The sequence below is a fragment of the Salmo salar genome, chromosome 10, assembly GCF_965601325.2.
Source record: "Salmo salar chromosome 10, fSalSal1, whole genome shotgun sequence".
Taxonomy (NCBI): domain Eukaryota; kingdom Metazoa; phylum Chordata; class Actinopteri; order Salmoniformes; family Salmonidae; genus Salmo; species Salmo salar.
Window position 1 is genome coordinate 103,968,339 of NC_138300.1, and position 18,722 is coordinate 103,987,060.

An 18,722-nucleotide genomic window follows, 5' to 3' on the forward strand; every position below is an offset into this window, starting at 1 on the left:
GCCACTGTCTTCTTGGTATAAGCAACTAGTGTAGATTTGGCCTTTTAGGTCATTGTCCCACTGAAAGGTGAATTAATCTCCCAGTGTCTGGTGGAAAGCAGACTGAACCAGGTTTTCCTGTAGGATTTTGCCTGTGCTTAGCTCCATTACATTTATTTTTTATCCTGAAATGATTACAAGCATACCATAATATGATGCAGCCCCCACTTTGCTTGAAAATATGGAGTGATGTATTTTACTGGATTTGCCCCAAACATAACACTTTGTAATCAGGACAAATTTGATCGCTTTGCCACATTTCTTTGCAGTACTACTTTAGTGCCTTGTTGCATGTTTTGGAATATTTTTATTCTGTAGAGGCTTAAAGTCATCATTGGCCTCATGATGAAATCCATGAGCGGTTTCCTTCCTCTGAGGCAACTGAGTTAGGAAGGGTGGCTGTAACTTTGTAGGGACTGAGTGCATTGATACACCATCCAAAGTGTAATTGATAACTTCACCATGCTCAAAGGGCTATTCAATGTCTGTTTTTTTTCTACCAATAGGTGTCCTTATTTATGAGGCATTGGAAAACCTCTCTGGTCTTTGTGGTTGAAATTCACTGCTTTATATTTTTTTTATTTTACCTTTATTTAACTAGGCAAGTCAGATAAGAACAAATTCTTATTTTCAATGACAGTCTAGGAACAGTGGGTTAACTGCCTTGTTCAGGGGCAGAACAACAGCTTTTTACCTTGTCAGCTCGGGGATTTGATCTAGCAACCTTTCGATTATTAGTCCAACGCTCTAACCACTAGGATACCTGTCGCCCCAGGTAGCCTAGGTATCTTACAGATAATTGTATGCGTGGGGTAGAGATGAGGTAGTCATTCAAAAATCATGTTTAACACTATTATTGCACTTAGAGTCCATGCAACCTATGTAACTTAAGCTCATTTTTACTCCTGAAATTATTTGGCTTGCCATAACAAAGGGGTTGAATAGTTATTGACTAAAGACAATTCAGCTTTACATTTTTTATTAATTTGTAAAAATAATTCCACTTTGACATTATGTGGTATTGTGTGTAGGCCAGTGACAAAAACCTTTTATTTTATTAATTTTAAATTCAGGGTATAACAAAAAAGTGTAAAAAGTGAGGGGGTGTGAATACTTTCTGAAGGTATTGTATGTATATTATGCATTTTATTTGAGTTGTTTCCTGTTTGGACCCCAGGAAGAGTTGCCACTGCCTCAACAGCAGCTAAGTTGGGGTCCTAATAAATACTAAATAATTATGTTCCGGCACCCTGACAAAAGTTTCCTACCTTTGCCCTAGTTCCCGCACCCTGACAAAAGTTTCCTACCTTTGCCCTAGTTCCCGCACCCTGACAAAAGTTTCCTACCTTTGTCCTAGTTCCCGCACCCTGACAAAAGTTTCCTACCTTTGCCCTAGCTCCCGCACCCTGACAAAAGTTTCCTACCTTTGCCCTAGTTCTGGCACCCTGACAAAAGTGTCCTATATTTGCCCTAAACTAAGCAGCATTTGGGGTTTTGACATAAAATAAGCCTTTCCAGAGGTAACACTACCCTCTATTGGTCAATCAGAGCTACTTCAAGCAGAAAGCAGTTCACCAAAATGCTGCACTCTGACCATAGACCGTAGTCTTTGACCTTATATAATCAAAATGTTAGATGAACTTGTAAGAATAACTTGAAACAAAGGATCTTTTCACAGAGGTTGACGACATTCTAATGATAGAAAGCTGATGACTAATGGATCCCGTTAACAGAGATTAGCTTTAAGATCCAGTTTTTATTAATAATATATATCCTTATTTGGCTGATGACAGTTGATAAAAACAATATACAAAGAAAAATATTGAATATCCATTTGACACATTTTCACACTCTTCATGCCCCCTAATAAAATAATGAATTCCTTTTAACTTAGAAAGTTCATACTGTACAAATTAAGAATCAACACAGAAAGGAATCCATGTAAAATGTCTATTCTGGGTACTTCCACTCTAGAGTCCTCCTGGGTCCTCCTTGGCTTGGTCCCAGATCAGTTTGTGCTCTTGCCATACTCCATTACTGTCATTGTCAAGCCAAACATGACAAGTCCACAAGGAGTTGGCAGGACAGCAGAAACAGACTGGCACCTAGGCTAGGTCCTCTTACGATGCTGGTTCTTCTGATGGTGGCTATCCTATCTGTCCTATCTGTTGACCGAGGGAGGTCCTCTATCTGTCCCCTGTGGTGGAGTTGACGTAGTCAGGGGCGTTGTCGTCCGTCATGGGGAACACCCAGGTGTTGCCATTGGTGGGGCCGCAACAGGTGGAGCTGCATGTGGGATTACAAGTGGCTGTGAGTCGGTGCAGGTACTCTGCGTGGACAGGCTTGTGGCTTTGCAGCACTCGGATAGCCTCGTCGATATTGAACCACTTCCGTTTCCTACCTGAAAGACGTACAGCAGAGAGAAAAGGTCAGAGGGCTGTATTAATAACCTCTTAAGCTGCCGCCCTCTAGTGGCACTTTCTAAACGACACATTATTGTATAGTACTCTCAAAGTACATGTCAGTATAAAAAACAACCTACAAATACATGCGTTGTGCTCTGTGTGTGTGTGTGTGTGTGTGTGTGGGGGGGGGGGGGGGGGGGGGGTAAACAAACAAAAATTGTATTTTCCCCATAAAGACACAGATATTTTAAAAGCGCCGGGCTTGAGCAAAGTGCCATGCTTTAATTTTCCGTGGATGATATACAGTGCTTTCAGAAAGTATTGACACCCCTAAACTTTTAACACATTTTGTTGTGTGTTACAAAGTGGGATTAAAATGTATTTGTCATTTATTGTCAACAATCTCCACAAAATGTGACATTTTATTTATGGAAAATAAAATACTAATATATCTTGATTAGATAAGTATTCAACCCCCTGAGTCAATACATGTTCGAATCACATTGGGCAGTGATTATAGCTGAGAGTATTCCTTGGTAAGTCTAAGAGCATTGCACATCTGGATTTTACAATATTTGCTAAATATTCTTTTAAAGAAATTCAAGTTCTGTCAAGTTGGTTGTTGATCATTGCTAGACAGTCATTTTCAAGTCTTGCCATAGTTTATCCAGCCCATTTAAGCCAAAACTGTAACTTGGCCACTCAGGAACACTCAATGTAGTCTTGGTAAGAAATTCCAGTGTATATTTGGCCTAGAGTTTTAGGTTATTGTTCTGCTGAAAGGTGAATTTGTCTCCCAGTGTCTGTTGGGAAGCAGATTGAACCAAGTTTTCCTCTAGAATTTTGCCTGTACTTAGCTCTGTTCCATTTATTTTCTTCCTAAAAAACTCCCTAGTCCTTGCAGATGACAAGCCTACCCATAACATGATGTAGCCACCACCATGCTTGAAAATATGAAGAGTGGTACTCAGTGATGTGTTGGATTTGCAGAGTGAGCAAATGTTTAGTGATTTGTTAAGCACATTTTTACTCCTGAGCTTAGACTTGCCATAACAAAAGGGTTGAATACTTATTGACTCAAGACATTTCAGCTTATAATTTATTCATTTGTAAACATTTCTAAAAACACAATTCCACATTATGTTTAGATCAGTGATGCAACATCTCAATTTAATCACTTTTAAAGTCAGGCTTTAGCACAACAAAATGTGGATAGTCAAGGGTTGTGAATACTTTCTGAAGGCATATGAGGAGAAAGCTGAAGTCTCTGTCCATTGATGTAAATATATCCCCTGTCTGATTCCCAGTTCATCCACTAGATAGCAATAGGAGATCACATGACATCTCTTGGCCACCATTTGCGTCTGGTTTGGATCGTGAGTCACTGTTCCAAAATGGCTGAACGGATTTTCAAGCCTGACATCTTAAAACGACCTTAGCAATCAGGGCTTTCAAGTTATGGCGTTTGCTTTTTTTAAATAAGACACAGACTGGTGAGGAAACTTCAAACTTCTTTTTCCATTCACTTTTCCTATTGTAAACAATGCGCTAGATCAATGGCGCATGTGGAGGATGTATACAAGGATATTCTTATGACATTGACAGCAGTAAGATTTGAGTTAGATTTCCAAAAAGGACTGCAGCTTTCAAATGTCATCGCCGGACCCTGTACTGGGTCCAAAACAACCACTCAGAGTTTAGCATGTTAACAGAGTAATAGGATCTAAAAACTGATTCTCATCAGATGCATACAACGATTCTCAGTTTTTGTAATAAGCCAACAATGATTACTGTTTGTTTTTCCCTGACTGCCTGAATGTACATTACATTGTATTAGGAACTAATCAAAACTTTCCTTAAAGTAGGTCTTTGTTACTGTAACGGATGCATGTGACATTCAGAAAGTGTTTTTACTTATCTGCTTTTGTTGGACTTCCCAATTAGCATATCAACATGAACACTGGCTAAACCTCTGTACGCAGCTACACATTTCCCCCACCCCTTCACACCAACCAGCTCTGAAATACTGAAAAATGTAACACCACTGAATGTTGAGAACTTTACCCATAGTATAACTGGACATTTCTGTAATTTATCCTGTGGTGTTTATGAAGCTTCCCACCTAAGCCTCAGTATAAAGATTTCCCATAAAAAAACATTGTCTGGTTAACTGTCAGTTAACATTATTTATACATCTCTTCAAAACCACTTTCTCCTGGCTTCCAAATGCTAGCCATATTTTATCATTCAAGTATTTTGTAAAAGCTATTAAAAAGTGCCCTCTGACATTAAAAGGGGTTAATGAGGGGGGCGTAGCGGTGTGTGTGTGTGTGTGTGGGGGGGGGGGGGGGGGGGGGGGGTTCACTAACCACTGATGTACTCCACTTGTAAGACAAGCCCACAAATGTAGAGCCTGACCAGGCATAGTCATGGGCCTTGTAAAAGGCAAGAGAGGACAGAGGGAGGGAGGGGGCGACAGTGCGGGTAGTGACGAAGACTGGAAAACAACTGTGCACAGCAAACATGCATGCCCCTTGTGAACAGGCCTGAATTCTATTTATATGGGTGAAGGGAATGAAAGATCAGCACTTTTTTCAGAACCGGCTACAAATAGTTCACGTTTTGAGTTACAGGGTCCCTTGTCAAACGTTATATTTTAAACACCTGCTACCACATCCTAAACCAATTATGGTGATAATTTCTGGGATCTAGTCCACGTCTTAACATGTAGAAAGTGTCTAGTTAGCTAAGACAGTTCGGTGTTTTCTACCATACAATATTTACTTGACACTAATTAGCACAGATACCACATATTTTAGTTACAGAACATGGAAAATGTCTTCATGTAAATATTAGACAAAGAAATGTACAAGTAACTTATTCAAAACAAAATTTGTCCAGTTTCATCTCATAATTTTGTCATGACGTTGCCCTCTTTGGGTATAGCGAGCACAGTTGACCCCCTCCCCCTGCACTTCTTCACCATCTCCCTCTGTCTCCAACACCCAGGCTGCTGTGATCAGAAGGGGTCGTAAATTCCTAAGAAAATGTCCCACCTCATGGCCACAGTATAAAGAGACAGAGTGTTTTCATGGAGAGACAAAATAATTCTTCCACCTCACAGGACGGGAGAATCGAACGACATTTATGTTCTGGAGAAGGTATAAAAGATCGGTGAAGAATCCAGCTACGAACTGGTCCGTTTGGTACAATTTTGTGAAACTCATGAGAGACAATACGGCCATATTACCATAATAATGTTTAAATACCAGCCTCAGCTATGAGACTTACATCTAAATGGTTGTATAATATTAATGAATAAGGATAAAGCTATTTGGAATATGTTGGGATGCTTGTAAGATGTTAATGTGAGAGAATTGTATTTTCTGTTTAAAGTTTTACCAAGTCATCGGCACGCCCCCATGAACAGACGAGACCTGGCGTCATGAGACAGCCTTTTTCTGTCATTCCGAATAAAACCCCCCCCCAGGGTTTCTATCACTAGACCAAGCCTCCACTCCATTACGAGTTGGCTAATAGGTTTGACCATGCATTTCTCTACTGAACTTAACCTGTTAGGGCTAGGGGGCAGTATTGACACGGCTGGATAAAAAACATACCCGATTTAATCTGGTTACCACTCCTACCCAGTAACTAGAATATGCATATACTTATTACATATGGATAGAAAACACCCTAAATTTTCTAAAACTGTTTGAATGGTGTCTGTGAGTATAACAGAACTCAAATGGCAGGTCAAAACCTGAGAGATTCCTTTACAGGAAGTGGCCTGTCTGACCATTTCTTGAACTTCTTTTCCATCTCTATCATTTACTAAGGATCTCTGCTCTAACGTGACACTTCCCACGTCGTCCATAGGCGCTCAGAGCCCGGGAAAAAACAGAATGTCGTCATTCCAGCCCCAGGCTGAAACACATTATCGCCTTTCTCAAGTGGCCGATCAAGGGACACTGGGCTTATGCGCGTGACCCGACCGCCCCCGCCTTTGGGATTTTTTCCTCTGTTTGCCGAAAAGGAGATTCCCTGTCGGAATATTATCGCTTTTCTACGAGAAAAATGTCGTAAAAATTGATTTTAAACAGCGGTTGACATGCTTCGAAGTACGGTAATGGAATATTTACAATTTTATTGTCACGAATTGCGCCATGCGCACGACACTTCTTTACTATTTCGGATAGTGTCTGGAACGCAAGAACAAAACGCCGCTATTCGGATATAACGATGGATTATTTTGGACCAAACCAACATTTGTTATTGAAGTAGCAGTCCTGGGTGTGCATTCTGACGAAGACAACAAAAGGTAATCAAACTTTTATAATAGTAAATATGATTATGGTGAGTGCTAAACTTGCCGGGTGTCTAAATAGCGAGCCCGTGATGCCTGGGCTATGTACTTAGAATATTGCAAAATGTGCTTTCACCAAAAAGCTATTTTAAAATCGGACATATCGAGTGCATAGAGGAGGTCTGTATCTATAATTCTTAACCTGTTAGGGCTAGGGGGCAGCATTGACACGGCTGGATAAAAAACATACCCGATTTAATCTGGTTACCACTCCTACCCAGTAACTAGAATATGCATATACTTATTACATATGGATAGAAAACACCCTAAATTTTCTAAAACTGTTTGAATGGTGTCTGTGAGTATAACAGAACTCAAATGGCAGGTCAAAACCTGAGAGATTCCTTTACAGGAAGTGGCCTGTCTGACCATTTCTTGAACTTCTTTTCCATCTCTATCATTTACTAAGGATCTCTGCTCTAACGTGACACTTCCCACGTCGTCCATAGGCTCTCAGAGCCCGGGAAAAAACAGAATGTCGTCATTCCAGCCCCAGGCTGAAACACATTATCGCCTTTCTCAAGTGGCCGATCAAGAGACACTGGCTTATGCGCGTGACCCCGACCGCCCCCGCCTTTGGGATTTTTTCCTCTGTTTGCCGAAAAGGAGATTCCCTGTCGGAATATTATCGCTTTTCTACGAGAAAAGTGTCGTAAAAATTGATTTTAAACAGCGGTTGACATGCTTCGAAGTACGGTAATGGAATACTTAGAATTTTATTGTCACGAATTGCGCCAAGCGCGTGACACTTCTTTACTATTTCGGATAATGTCTGGAACGCACGAACAAAACGCCGCTATTCGGATATAACGATGGATTATTTTGGACCAAACCAACATTTGTTATTGAAGTAGCAGTCCTGGGTGTGTATTCTGACGTAGACAACAAAAGGTAATGAAACTTTTATAATAGTAAATATGATTATGGTGAGTGCTAAACTTGCCGGGTGTCTAAATAACGAGCCCGTGATGCCTGGGCTATGTACTTAGAATATTGCAAATCGAGTGCATAGAGGAGGTCTGTATCTATAATTCTTAAAATAATTGTTATGCTTTTTGTGAACGTTTATCGTGAGTAATTTAGTAAAATGTTAGCGAATTCCCCGGAAGTTTGCGGGGGGGGTATGCTAGTTCTGAACGTCACATGCTAATGTAAAAAGCTGGTTTTTGATATAAATATGAACTTGATTGAACAAAACATGCATGTATTGTATAACATAATGTCCTAGGGTTGTCATCTGATGAAGATCATCAAAGGTGAGTGCTGCATTTAGCTGTCTTCTGGGTTTTGGTGACATTATATGCTGGCTTGAAAAATGGGTGTCTGATTATTTCTGGCTTGGTACTCTGCTGACATAATCTAATGTTTTGCTTTCGTTGTAAAGCCTTTTTGAAATCGGACAGTGTGGTTAGATTAACGAGAGTCTTGTCTTTAAATGGCTGTAAAATAGTCATATGTTTGAGAAATTGAAGTAATAGGATTTTTAAGGTTTTGAAAATCGCGCCACAGGATAGCAGTGGCTGTTACGTAGGTGGGACGAATTCGTCCCGCCTAGCCTAGAGAGGTTAAAATAATTGTTATGCTTTTTGTGAACGTTTATCGTGAGTAATTTAGTAAAATGTTAGCGAATTCCCCGGAAGTTTGCGGGGGGTATGCTAGTTCTGAACGTCACATGCTAATGTAAAAAGCTGGTTTTTGATATAAATATGAACTTGATTGAACAAAACATGCATGTATTGTATAACATAATGTCCTAGGGTTGTCATCTGATGAAGATCATCAAAGGTGAGTGCTGCATTTAGCTGTCTTCTGGGTTTTGGTGACATTATATGCTGGCTTGAAAAATGGGTGTCTGATTATTTCTGGCTTGGTACTCTGCTGACAATCTAATGTTTTGCTTTCGTTGTAAAGCCTTTTTGAAATCGGACAGTGTGGTTAGATTAACGAGAGTCTTGTCTTTAAATAACTGTAAAATAGTCATATGTTTGAGAAATTGAAGTAATAGGATTTTTAAGGTTTTGAAAATCGCGCCACAGGCTGCCAGTGGCTGTTACGTAGGTGGGACGCAAGCGTCCCACCTAGCCCATAGAGGTTAAACCATACCACGTGGTTAAACTATTAGACTATCAATACAGAATAAGAACAAGTCTTTGATATTAATTACTAGTCTGCAGCTAGGAATTCGGTATCATTGAACGCGACAACCGCCGGAAACATCTGTCCTATAATGACATTAAAGAATGTCACTTTGAAATATCCATTCTAACCGAGACAGAGAGAGAGAACGCGAGGACAAAACTCTCCAACAGAACAGAACTTTTCAACAAAGATCCTGACGACACACTGAGCGTAAATATATATATTGATTGCAATTGTTCCCGAATGAGTGAGCGTTCATGTGCAAAGGATTAGCATTACAATTGTTAATATTTATCAACTTTGTAGTGCCTTCTCAGCTGACCCCACCCTCCTTTTGTTTAACAAGCCGCTATGCCGGTTTAACCCACTAGGGCACATTCCTCTACCATTTCTTTGTAAGGATACCTACTGTTTTGTATGCCTTTCTGTGAATTATTTTGCTTAGTAAATAAATTATTTTAAGACAATTGATGCATGGATGACTCATAGTGAAGACTGGGTTCGTGCAGATAACCAACAATTTACGACGTTTGGAATGAGACTGACCGAGGTAAACTAACATATCATTAATCAGAGGACTCATGGATCAGATATTATAATATCTGAAAGTTATATTAGGAAAATTATAACTTTGTAATCTGAATATTTTCCTTGGTGCCCCGACCTTTTAGTTAAATTACAGTTACACGATTAATCAGTTTAATCGCGTAATAATAATTAGAGAGAGTTATTTGATAAATATGTCTTCAAGTTAATGATGCCAAAGACACACACTTTTCTTTATGCAAACTAGTATGAAAACACAAGTGGACATGAAATACTGTTTTTTCAAACCATTCTTTAAATGCAACCATTTTATTTAGACATCCAGCAATATGCTGACATTACTGAAGATCAACAGGTGTTTGACATAGAGGTGATGATGGTGTGAAAACAACTGACAGCATTTTTTCAGTCAATATATCCAGTAGGTCAGAGTTCAGGTGGCTAGGGACGTATTACTGTAGACATGGACGTGTCCCTCGGTCAGTATCTCAAGTGACAACAGAGACCATCTGTCAGTCTGTCTGCTTGCTCCTCTCTGTTTTTACAAGCTGTCTCCTGCCAACTAAAGTGGGATCAGCCTCTATACGAGTCATTTTAACTCCTTAAACGTAATGGCAAAATGTAGATTTCCGCCTAAATAGACATACCCAAAAGTAACTGCTATTCATGTGTAATTACATGATTCTGACATGCCAAAACTTGGTATATTTGGAAAGACGACGTCCGGAAGATTATGAGGAAATTATCAGAAGATAGGAGTTACATAGTTCAGAATACACAAGATCAAGCACAAACAACATTTTATTTTGAATGTAATCTTTCATTGACAAGCTATAAGTGAATTATTGATGCCAAGAGCTGGAAACACTCTGAGATGGCTTCCACAACATGTGAACAAGATCAGAAAAAAAGGGATTGATAGACCTAACAACTAGAAATAGGCAGATGTTTTAGGATGTTTCCAAGTGTCTCTAAACCTCTCCAAAGTGGCATATGTCTGTAAATTATATTCTAGTGCTATTAGACATTTGCAATCCCTAAATGCAATTTGTTCAGTATAAAAAGACAATTTCTACCATATTAACCTCACTCAAACATTGTGGTGGTGTTGTGTGGTATCCAGGGTACATTCAAGCGTCCTTTCAACCTCTCCAAAGCGGTAATTGCACAGTTTTTGCACACTGGATGTGCCTAAATGTTATTGTTCACTATAAAAACGAAGTTTCTACAACACCAACCTCTCTCAAACATTGTGGTGGTGTCGGGGGACATACAGGGGATATCCAAGTGTTTTTTCAACTTCTCCAAAGTGCCAGAATGTTTACCCTAGGCATATCCATTGTATTAATCCCATATACAAATGAACTGTTTACAAAAAAATATAGAAGCAGATATACATAAAAAAAATAACATTTCTTATCAAACACAAACTTGGTTACACGTGTCCTTCACTAAAAAAAGGTGCAGAAATAGAAATAAGCTGAAATATTTCCAAATGGCATTCGTGTTCGTTTTACATCCCAGGTGTAGATAATTAGATTTCGCTTTCACCGTAGCTTGTGCATGTAGTGATAGTCTTTGAAGCGGTCCCTCTCTGCCTGGAAACAAAAAGCCAACTGGCATTTCGGACAGAAGATCTGGCATTTCCCCCTTTTCCCCCTGTGTTTTGTGCAATGCTTGCAGTTCTTCCTTTTTGTTTTTTGGCATGTGTGTTGGATAGTGGTGCTCACCTTGAGTGGGGGGGGGGGTCTTGTGATGATTGTGAGGTTGCTTTGGGCCCCCAATTCAACCATTTCCAACACCAGCTGCTCTCGGAAGGCCAACTGGGAGACAGGGGTCTGACCTTTTGCTTTGGCCATCTGCTTGTGGAGAATGAAAGCATTTACTGTAGCAATGTCCACAAAGTGGTAAATATAAGTCTTATACCACTTCCTGGTCTTGTGGAGGACCTGGTAGTAGTTTATCAGAGCATCAGATAGGTTGACACCCCCCATGCTGGCATTGTAGTCCTTCACAGAAACAGGAATGGATACATTCTTCCTTTTTCACTCTCCTTGCTGTGTGGTGAGCATGGTTGCTTCCTTAGTGTCTTTCCATTTCACAAAAAACTGCTTGTTTGTCCTGATCCAACTTATGGTCCCCCTCTCCGCTGTCTTTGTCATGTTGTTTACCTTGGTCTTGGGGAAACCGATTCTGTTAGGACGAATGGTGCCACAAGCCCCCATTTTCATTTTGAAGAGGTCTATGAAAAGTGGATGTAGAACCATCAGACGGGGTGATTGGCATCGCAGTGAAGACCTTGACTGGCAGGGGCGCTTGCTAGGGAGGGGTGGCTCTCAAACGTCATCAAAATCCTCTGCGGTGAATAAAATAAAGGGATATATATATTCTTGTATGACACACATAATTACAGTTGACAAAATTTACAAAACAACATTACTGTAAAGTAAAAACACCAAGCCTAAACTTTATCTGTACAGTGACTCACATAGAAGGTGTGAAGTACACACACAATGCAAACAGTAACACTTTGGAGACAGAGGTGACAGAGGAGGCAGAGGTGAGAACCACAAATAAACAATGGCCATGAGAGTGTAGTAGCCTCTCCAAAGTTACAAGGATGAAACTTAGAACAGCAAACAGTGAACTAATATGAAACATAGACAATAACTACTTTGGAATTATATAACATATAAATTACTTGTTACATAAGCCTATGTAAACTAAATCCAAAGCATAAAAAGCAGACAACTTACATATAGTAAATTTGCTATATAGAGTCATGAAAATAATTTACTTATAGATCCAAAAGTGTATCCAATCCTTCTAGAAAGCAATATTTGTCGGCCGAGTCGAAATCCTCATTGATGCACGTTCCTTATACTTTGCATGAATTTTTTTTATAAATAAACAAATACCCTATCATCTATTCTAACAAAATATAATAAAATATATATTTTTTAAATAACATCCTACTCCACTATTTAAATCTACTTAGTCATACCTCAGGCCAACAACCTGAAAGGATGTGACACCAACACTTAACATAGCCTGCAACCCTTCTGATGTCAAGTCTCACACACCCAAATACCTCTCTGCAGCTGCCACCACAACCTCAATTTTCTGTGACTTACATTCCATCCCTGCAGTACAGTTGATGACCATTGCTATAAATGCTAAAAATCAAATCTTACTGAAACATATATTACTTGTTGGCCGATCCCTCTGTACTGGTACAGATCTACTACACACACCACTCCTCTCAGGATCTGTCCCCCTTGAACCATCTTCCTCTACTTTCTTCACTGCCTCAGCATATGACAACTTCTGCACTACTCTAACCCTGGAAACCTCAACCTGCCTCTCTCGCACAGGACATTTCTGATCCCCAGCTCCATGGGCACCCCTACAATTAACACATACCACTACTTTCCCCAATGCTACACATTCCTTTGTCTCATGCCCTTCTGCACACTTCTCACACCTAGGAACCTCCCTTCTACACACTGCTGCCACATGCCCATAAGCTTGACACCTGTAACAACGTAATGTATTCAGCACAAAAGCTTGTACACAAAGACTCAACATTAAAAAAAAACAGACAATGACTTTTCTGTTTCACCACACACGCCACCCTGTCTGCATCGCCCCAAACGACGAGCATCCCAAACACCGGGATTCTTCCCCTTCAGTTGGTCAACTTTTACTGCTACCCCAGAAATCACTTCTTTCAATGGCACCCTTTTCTTGAGAGCAAAACAATTAATGTCTTGCCCCCATTCATTTAACGCAGAGCGCCTTCTCCCTCTGACCAGCAGAAACACAAACAATAATCACAAGACCACGTCTGGTTACCCTCACCGATTCCACAGCACCCAACTCTGTTTTCACCCACCCTGAAACCACAAATGGATCAGCCAAAAGGCAAGGGTCCACTTTTTCCAAAAACTTCACTCCTACTGTCACAGACTCATCTTTATCCTGACTCTCGGTGCAAGCATAAGGCTCAGAGAACTTCACTACACCTACCACCTCCGATACTTCGACCTCATTCACTTCCATTTCTCCTCCTGTCTTCAGCTCACTCTGCTTACACTTTCTAGGATTCTTCTCTAAGAAACCATCTCAGCTTTTTTCCACAATTTTTAACCGACTCAATCGCAACCTCTTCCTCCGTCTCTCTTAGACCTCCTCTGTCTCTCTTTTTCCCTCCATTCCTCCTCCGTATTCCAAGTATACTTCTCCTTATGATAATACTGCACTTCTCCTGACATACATCTTGTTCTTGCCTTCTCAAGGGACTCCATACAATCAGCACTCCATACAATCAGCACAAACACCTCGAAATCTTGAAATTAGGTCATCTGCTCGGCCTGCCCTTATACTTTCATATGCCCATATATGGTAGTGAATCACACCAAAGATTTTAAGGCACAGATAAATAGCCAAGATACTCAGATTTTGCTTTTGCAGATAGGGCTACTGTTCTCATACCAGATTGAATTGAATAAAAACATCAAATAGGGTCCCTAAATATGGGGACTTTACATTTAAGAGGTTCATTTTAACTCCTTTCAATGCTGAGATTTACAATTTAGACTTTTGATTGATTGGAACATCAGTCAATAGTACAGTCAGTAGATACAAAATCATTAATTATTTGGCACTGATAATTGTTTTTAATACATTAAAAGATAACCAAGACACATACATCATTTGGTATGTAGAGTAGCATTTTTAGGAACATGGCTCATCTGCTCCACAGATCCACCCAGGAGAGAACAGTGATGTGCATGTGACCTATGCAAAAAGCTCGTAAAATAAATATCAAATTCATGGTTCAGTAGCTTGAAATGCAAAGAATAGTGATGACACTGTGAAATTCTTGCTCCCAAGAATTCCGGTCCATGATGGACTGTCGGCCTTGCGAGGGTCAACTGTCCTTGAGCCATTGAAACACTGATTTTTGACCAACAGATATCCTGACCTGTATATTGACTTAGAACAACAGCCAGATTCACCGTCTGAAGGCACTGTACAGTCGTAATATGAAAGTGTTACATTTCTTTCCCCTATTAATAACATTGGACAAATTACATAAATGGATTATAATTTTAATTATCTAAAGAATACATTTTTTGATACAACATGAGTACTATGCATGAACCCCCCAAAGAGCCACTTCAACTTACAAACTCCAAGCAGTATTCATGCTTTTGTATTTTCATGATACAAATTCTCTTCAAAGGGATTCTTACATGAACCTGACTTTGATACACTCTCTATGAATGGAATTAGCAAATATCATCTGATGATTTTCGTTAAGTACCCAGGAGTCAAACCAACAGTCCTCAAACCTCATTTCACGGCCCTGACTGCTTAGGAGATCAAAACCTTTTTGTTTAATGAGGCACAAACGTGTTTGTGTGTTCCAATGTTTTGATGTCAACATCACAGACTGGGAGAGTGAAAGGGGCCCGGGGTGTGAGAGAGACGTAGCTGCGTAGGTGTAGTAAGAAAAGGTTGATTGTCTAAATTTCTCAGAAGTTCCCAGCTTCCCACCAATTGTGTCAGTGAGGAGATGCTTAGACAAAAGACGTGCATAAAGGTCTAAAGAGATGTGGGAAAATAGTGTTCCCTAACCAGATATCTTCATGTACAGTGCCATACAACACTCCTTCTGTGGCCTCCAACTGCTCTTAAATGCTAGCAAAACCAAATGCATGCTTTTCAACCGTTCGCTGCCCACACCCGCCCGCCCGACTAGCATCACTACTCTGGACGGTTCTGACCTAGAATACGTGGACAACTACAAATACCTAGGTGTCTGGCTAGACTGTAAACTCTCCTTCCAGACTCATATCAAACATCTCCAATCCAAAATCAAATCTAGAATCGGCTTTCTATTTCGCAACAAAGCCTCCTTCACTCGCCGCCAAACATACCCTCGTAAAACTGACCATCCTACCGATCCTCGACTTTGGCGATGTCATTTACAAAATAGCTTCCAATACTCTACTCAGCAAATTGGATGTAGTCTATCACAGTGCCATCCGTTTTGTTACCAAAGCACCTTATACCACCCACCACTGCGACCTATATGCTCTAGTCGGCTGGCCCTCACTACATATTCGTCGCCAGACCCACTGGCTCCAGGTCATCTATAAGTCTATGCTAGGTAAAGCTCCGCCTTATCTCAGTTCACGATAACAACACCCACCCGTAGCACGCGCTCCAGAAGGTATATCTCACTGGTCACCCCAAAGCCAACACTTCCTTTGGCCGCCTTTCCTTCCAGTTCTCTGATGCCAGTGACTGGAACGAATTGCAAAAATTGCTGAAGCCGAAGACTTACATTTCCCTCACTAACTTTAAACATCAGCTATCTGAGCAGCTAACCGATCGCTGCAGTTGTACATAGTCCATCTGTAAATAGCCCACCCAATCTACCTACCTCATCCCCATATTGGTTTTTATTTACTTTGCGGCTCTTTTGCACACCAGTAGCACTACTTACACACCATCATCTGCTCATCATCATCTGCTCATCTATCACTCCAGTGTTAATCTGCTAAATTGTAATTACTTTGCTACTATGGCCTATTTATTGCCATACCTCCTCATACCATTTGCACTCACTGTATATACACTTTCTTTTTTTGTACTGTGTTATTGACTGTACGCTTATTTATTCCATGTTTAACTCTGTGTTGTTGTTTCTGTTGCACTGCTTTGCTTTATCTTGGCCAGGTCGCAGTTGTAAATGAGAACTTGTTCTCAACTAGCCTACCTGGTTAAATAAAGGTGAAATAAAAAATAAAAAACAGTAGAAGTTCCCTAACCAGATGTCTTCATGTACAGTAGAAGTTCCCTAACCAGATGTCTTCATGTACAGTAGAAGTTCCCTAACCAGATGTCTTCATGTACAGTAGAAGTTCCCTAACCAGATGTCTTCATGTACAGTAGAAGTTCCCTAACCAGATGTCTTCATGTACAGTAGAAGTTCCCTAACCAGATGTCTTCATGTACAGTAGAAGTTCCCTAACCAGATGTCTTCATGTACAGTAGAAGTTCCCTAACCAGATGTCTTCATGTACAGTAGAAGTTCCCTAACCAGATGTCTTCATGTACAGTAGAAGTTCCCTAACCAGATGTCTTCATGTACAGTAGAAGCCTACCGATGTTGACAGAATCCTCCCAGTCCTCCAAGGTCTCTGTCACAGTCAGGACATAGACGTATGTCCTGTGTTTCCTGTCCTGGTTGTGCTACAGGGACAGACAAACAGACAGACTGCTTCATATCATAATAAACCCTTTATACAGTGTTTCTGTATTGCATGCAGGGTTTAAAAACTTTGTGGTGTGGTGTGTGGTATTTTCAGCTGGGAGCCCATTGTTTGGGGTCCCAGCTGAAACCGACCCCACCCCAGCCCAAATCTAATGATACAACCTTGAAATCAGTAAATGTCTATTTACATCAACAAATAACCTTGCATTCATTACATTTGTCTTTCTTATCAAAAGTAACCAATAAATACATTTACTCAAAATACATTTACTAAATCTGTAATCTTAATTTTTTGTTCCCTAAATATAATTTTTTATGTGGCAACCCCACTGCAGTTCCCACGTGGGGTCGCGACCATGACATTGAATATCACTGGTCTAAGGTATGAGGAAGTAGGGCTTAATAATAATGTTGTAATGAGAGAAATGTTTTGATATGATGTGTTGCATGATATGTAATATACAGTGCTATGCTACAGTGTGCTATGACATGATGATTGACAGTTTGTGAGGCTTACCTCAAAAACCCCCAGTAGCCTGCCAAGTTTCCCCTTTACACCAGCCTGGACAGTGACACAGACAGATTAGAACAAAGGACAGTCAGCTACTGTATAAACACCAGTATAAAACCAATACATTCCCACATCCTACATTACAAGACAGAATCACTTTTAAAAGTTGTTACAGCCAATATCATGTAGAGTTCTACTCTTCTGTTAAATCAACATCAGCAAGACAATTATTTTCAGAAAACTGAATCGAATTCTACTAAATGTAAATATAGCAGATGGAGATCTGTGAAACTGATTCCTCAGCCTGAAGTGTCCCACATGCTCTGCTGAATAGCTAGCTAGTACGACTTGGTATGACGCTTCAGGAGGGAAGTCACGTGTGTTTGCGAGGCAGAGGTCCTGAGTTCGAACCTTGGCTGAATCAGAGGGAAGTGGGACTCGCCAAGCAAGGGGTGTGACATGTTTTACATAAACAAATAGCCTACATTTATTTAATTGATGATAGGATAACTAACACATCACAGATTATAACAACTAAAAATGAATCCATGTATTGTGGTATTCACAAGCAAGGAATGTGCTCTTAAAGAACGTGCTTGTTTGGTAAGGCAGATATGTTTTACCTCAAACAATGCAACAGGTTTGACAGTACCCTACCCTCACCCCCTGCAAAAGCCAGATAGGAACATTGACTGACTATGGGATATTTTCATGCCGAGACAGAATACCAGCAGACTAGCCAAAGGGGAATACCATGTCTCTGCTTCCATAAAACTTGAGGACTGCATGTACAGTGCATTCAGACCCCTTGACTTTTTCCACATTTTGTTATGTTACAGCCTTATTCTAAAATTAATTAAATCGTTTTTTCTCCTCATCAATCTAAACACAATACGCCATAATGACAAAGCAAAAACAGGTTTTTAGAAATGTTTGCAAATGTATTAAAAATAAAAACTGAAATATTACATTTACATAAGTATTCAGACCCTTTACTCAGTACTTTGTTAAAGCACCTTTGACAGCGATTACAGCCTCGAGTCTTCTTGGGTGTGATGCTAAAAGCTTGGCAGACCTGTATTTGGGGAATTTCTCCCATTCTTCTCCGCAGATCCTCTCAAGCTCTGTCAGGTTGGATGGGGAGCGTCGCTGCACAGCTATTTTCAGGTCTCTCCAGAGATGTTCTATCAGGTTCAAGTCTGGGCTCTGGCTGCGTTGTCTTGGCTGTGTGCTTGGGGTCATTGTCCTGTTGGAAGGTGAACCTTCGCCCCAGTCTGAGGTCCTGAGCGCGCTCTGTACTTTGCTTAATGTATCTTTCCCTCGCTCCTGACTAGTCTCCCAGTCCCTGCCACTGAAAAACATCCCCACAGCATGATGCTGCCTCCACAATGGGATGGTGCCAGGTTTCCTCCAGACGTGACGCTTGGC

At 40.4% G+C, this 18,722-nt stretch overlaps 1 protein-coding gene across 1 annotated transcript in view; it reads right to left on the reverse strand.

Annotated features, from left to right (window-relative positions):
• Positions 1–1,001: 1,001 nt before the first annotated feature.
• The window catches only part of LOC106561424 (diphosphoinositol polyphosphate phosphohydrolase 3-beta), a 37,742-nt gene continuing 20,021 nt past the window's right edge, over positions 1,002–18,722 (reverse strand). Inside the window, exons 3-5 of the mRNA XM_014125387.3 lie at positions 17,301–17,345; positions 16,674–16,761; positions 1,002–2,440 (exon numbers count right to left, since the gene is read on the reverse strand). Of these exons, the coding sequence (XP_013980862.1) occupies positions 2,226–2,440; positions 16,674–16,761; positions 17,301–17,345 (348 nt within the window). The 3' untranslated portion in view covers positions 1,002–2,225. The remainder of the gene's footprint in view (positions 2,441–16,673; positions 16,762–17,300; positions 17,346–18,722) is intronic.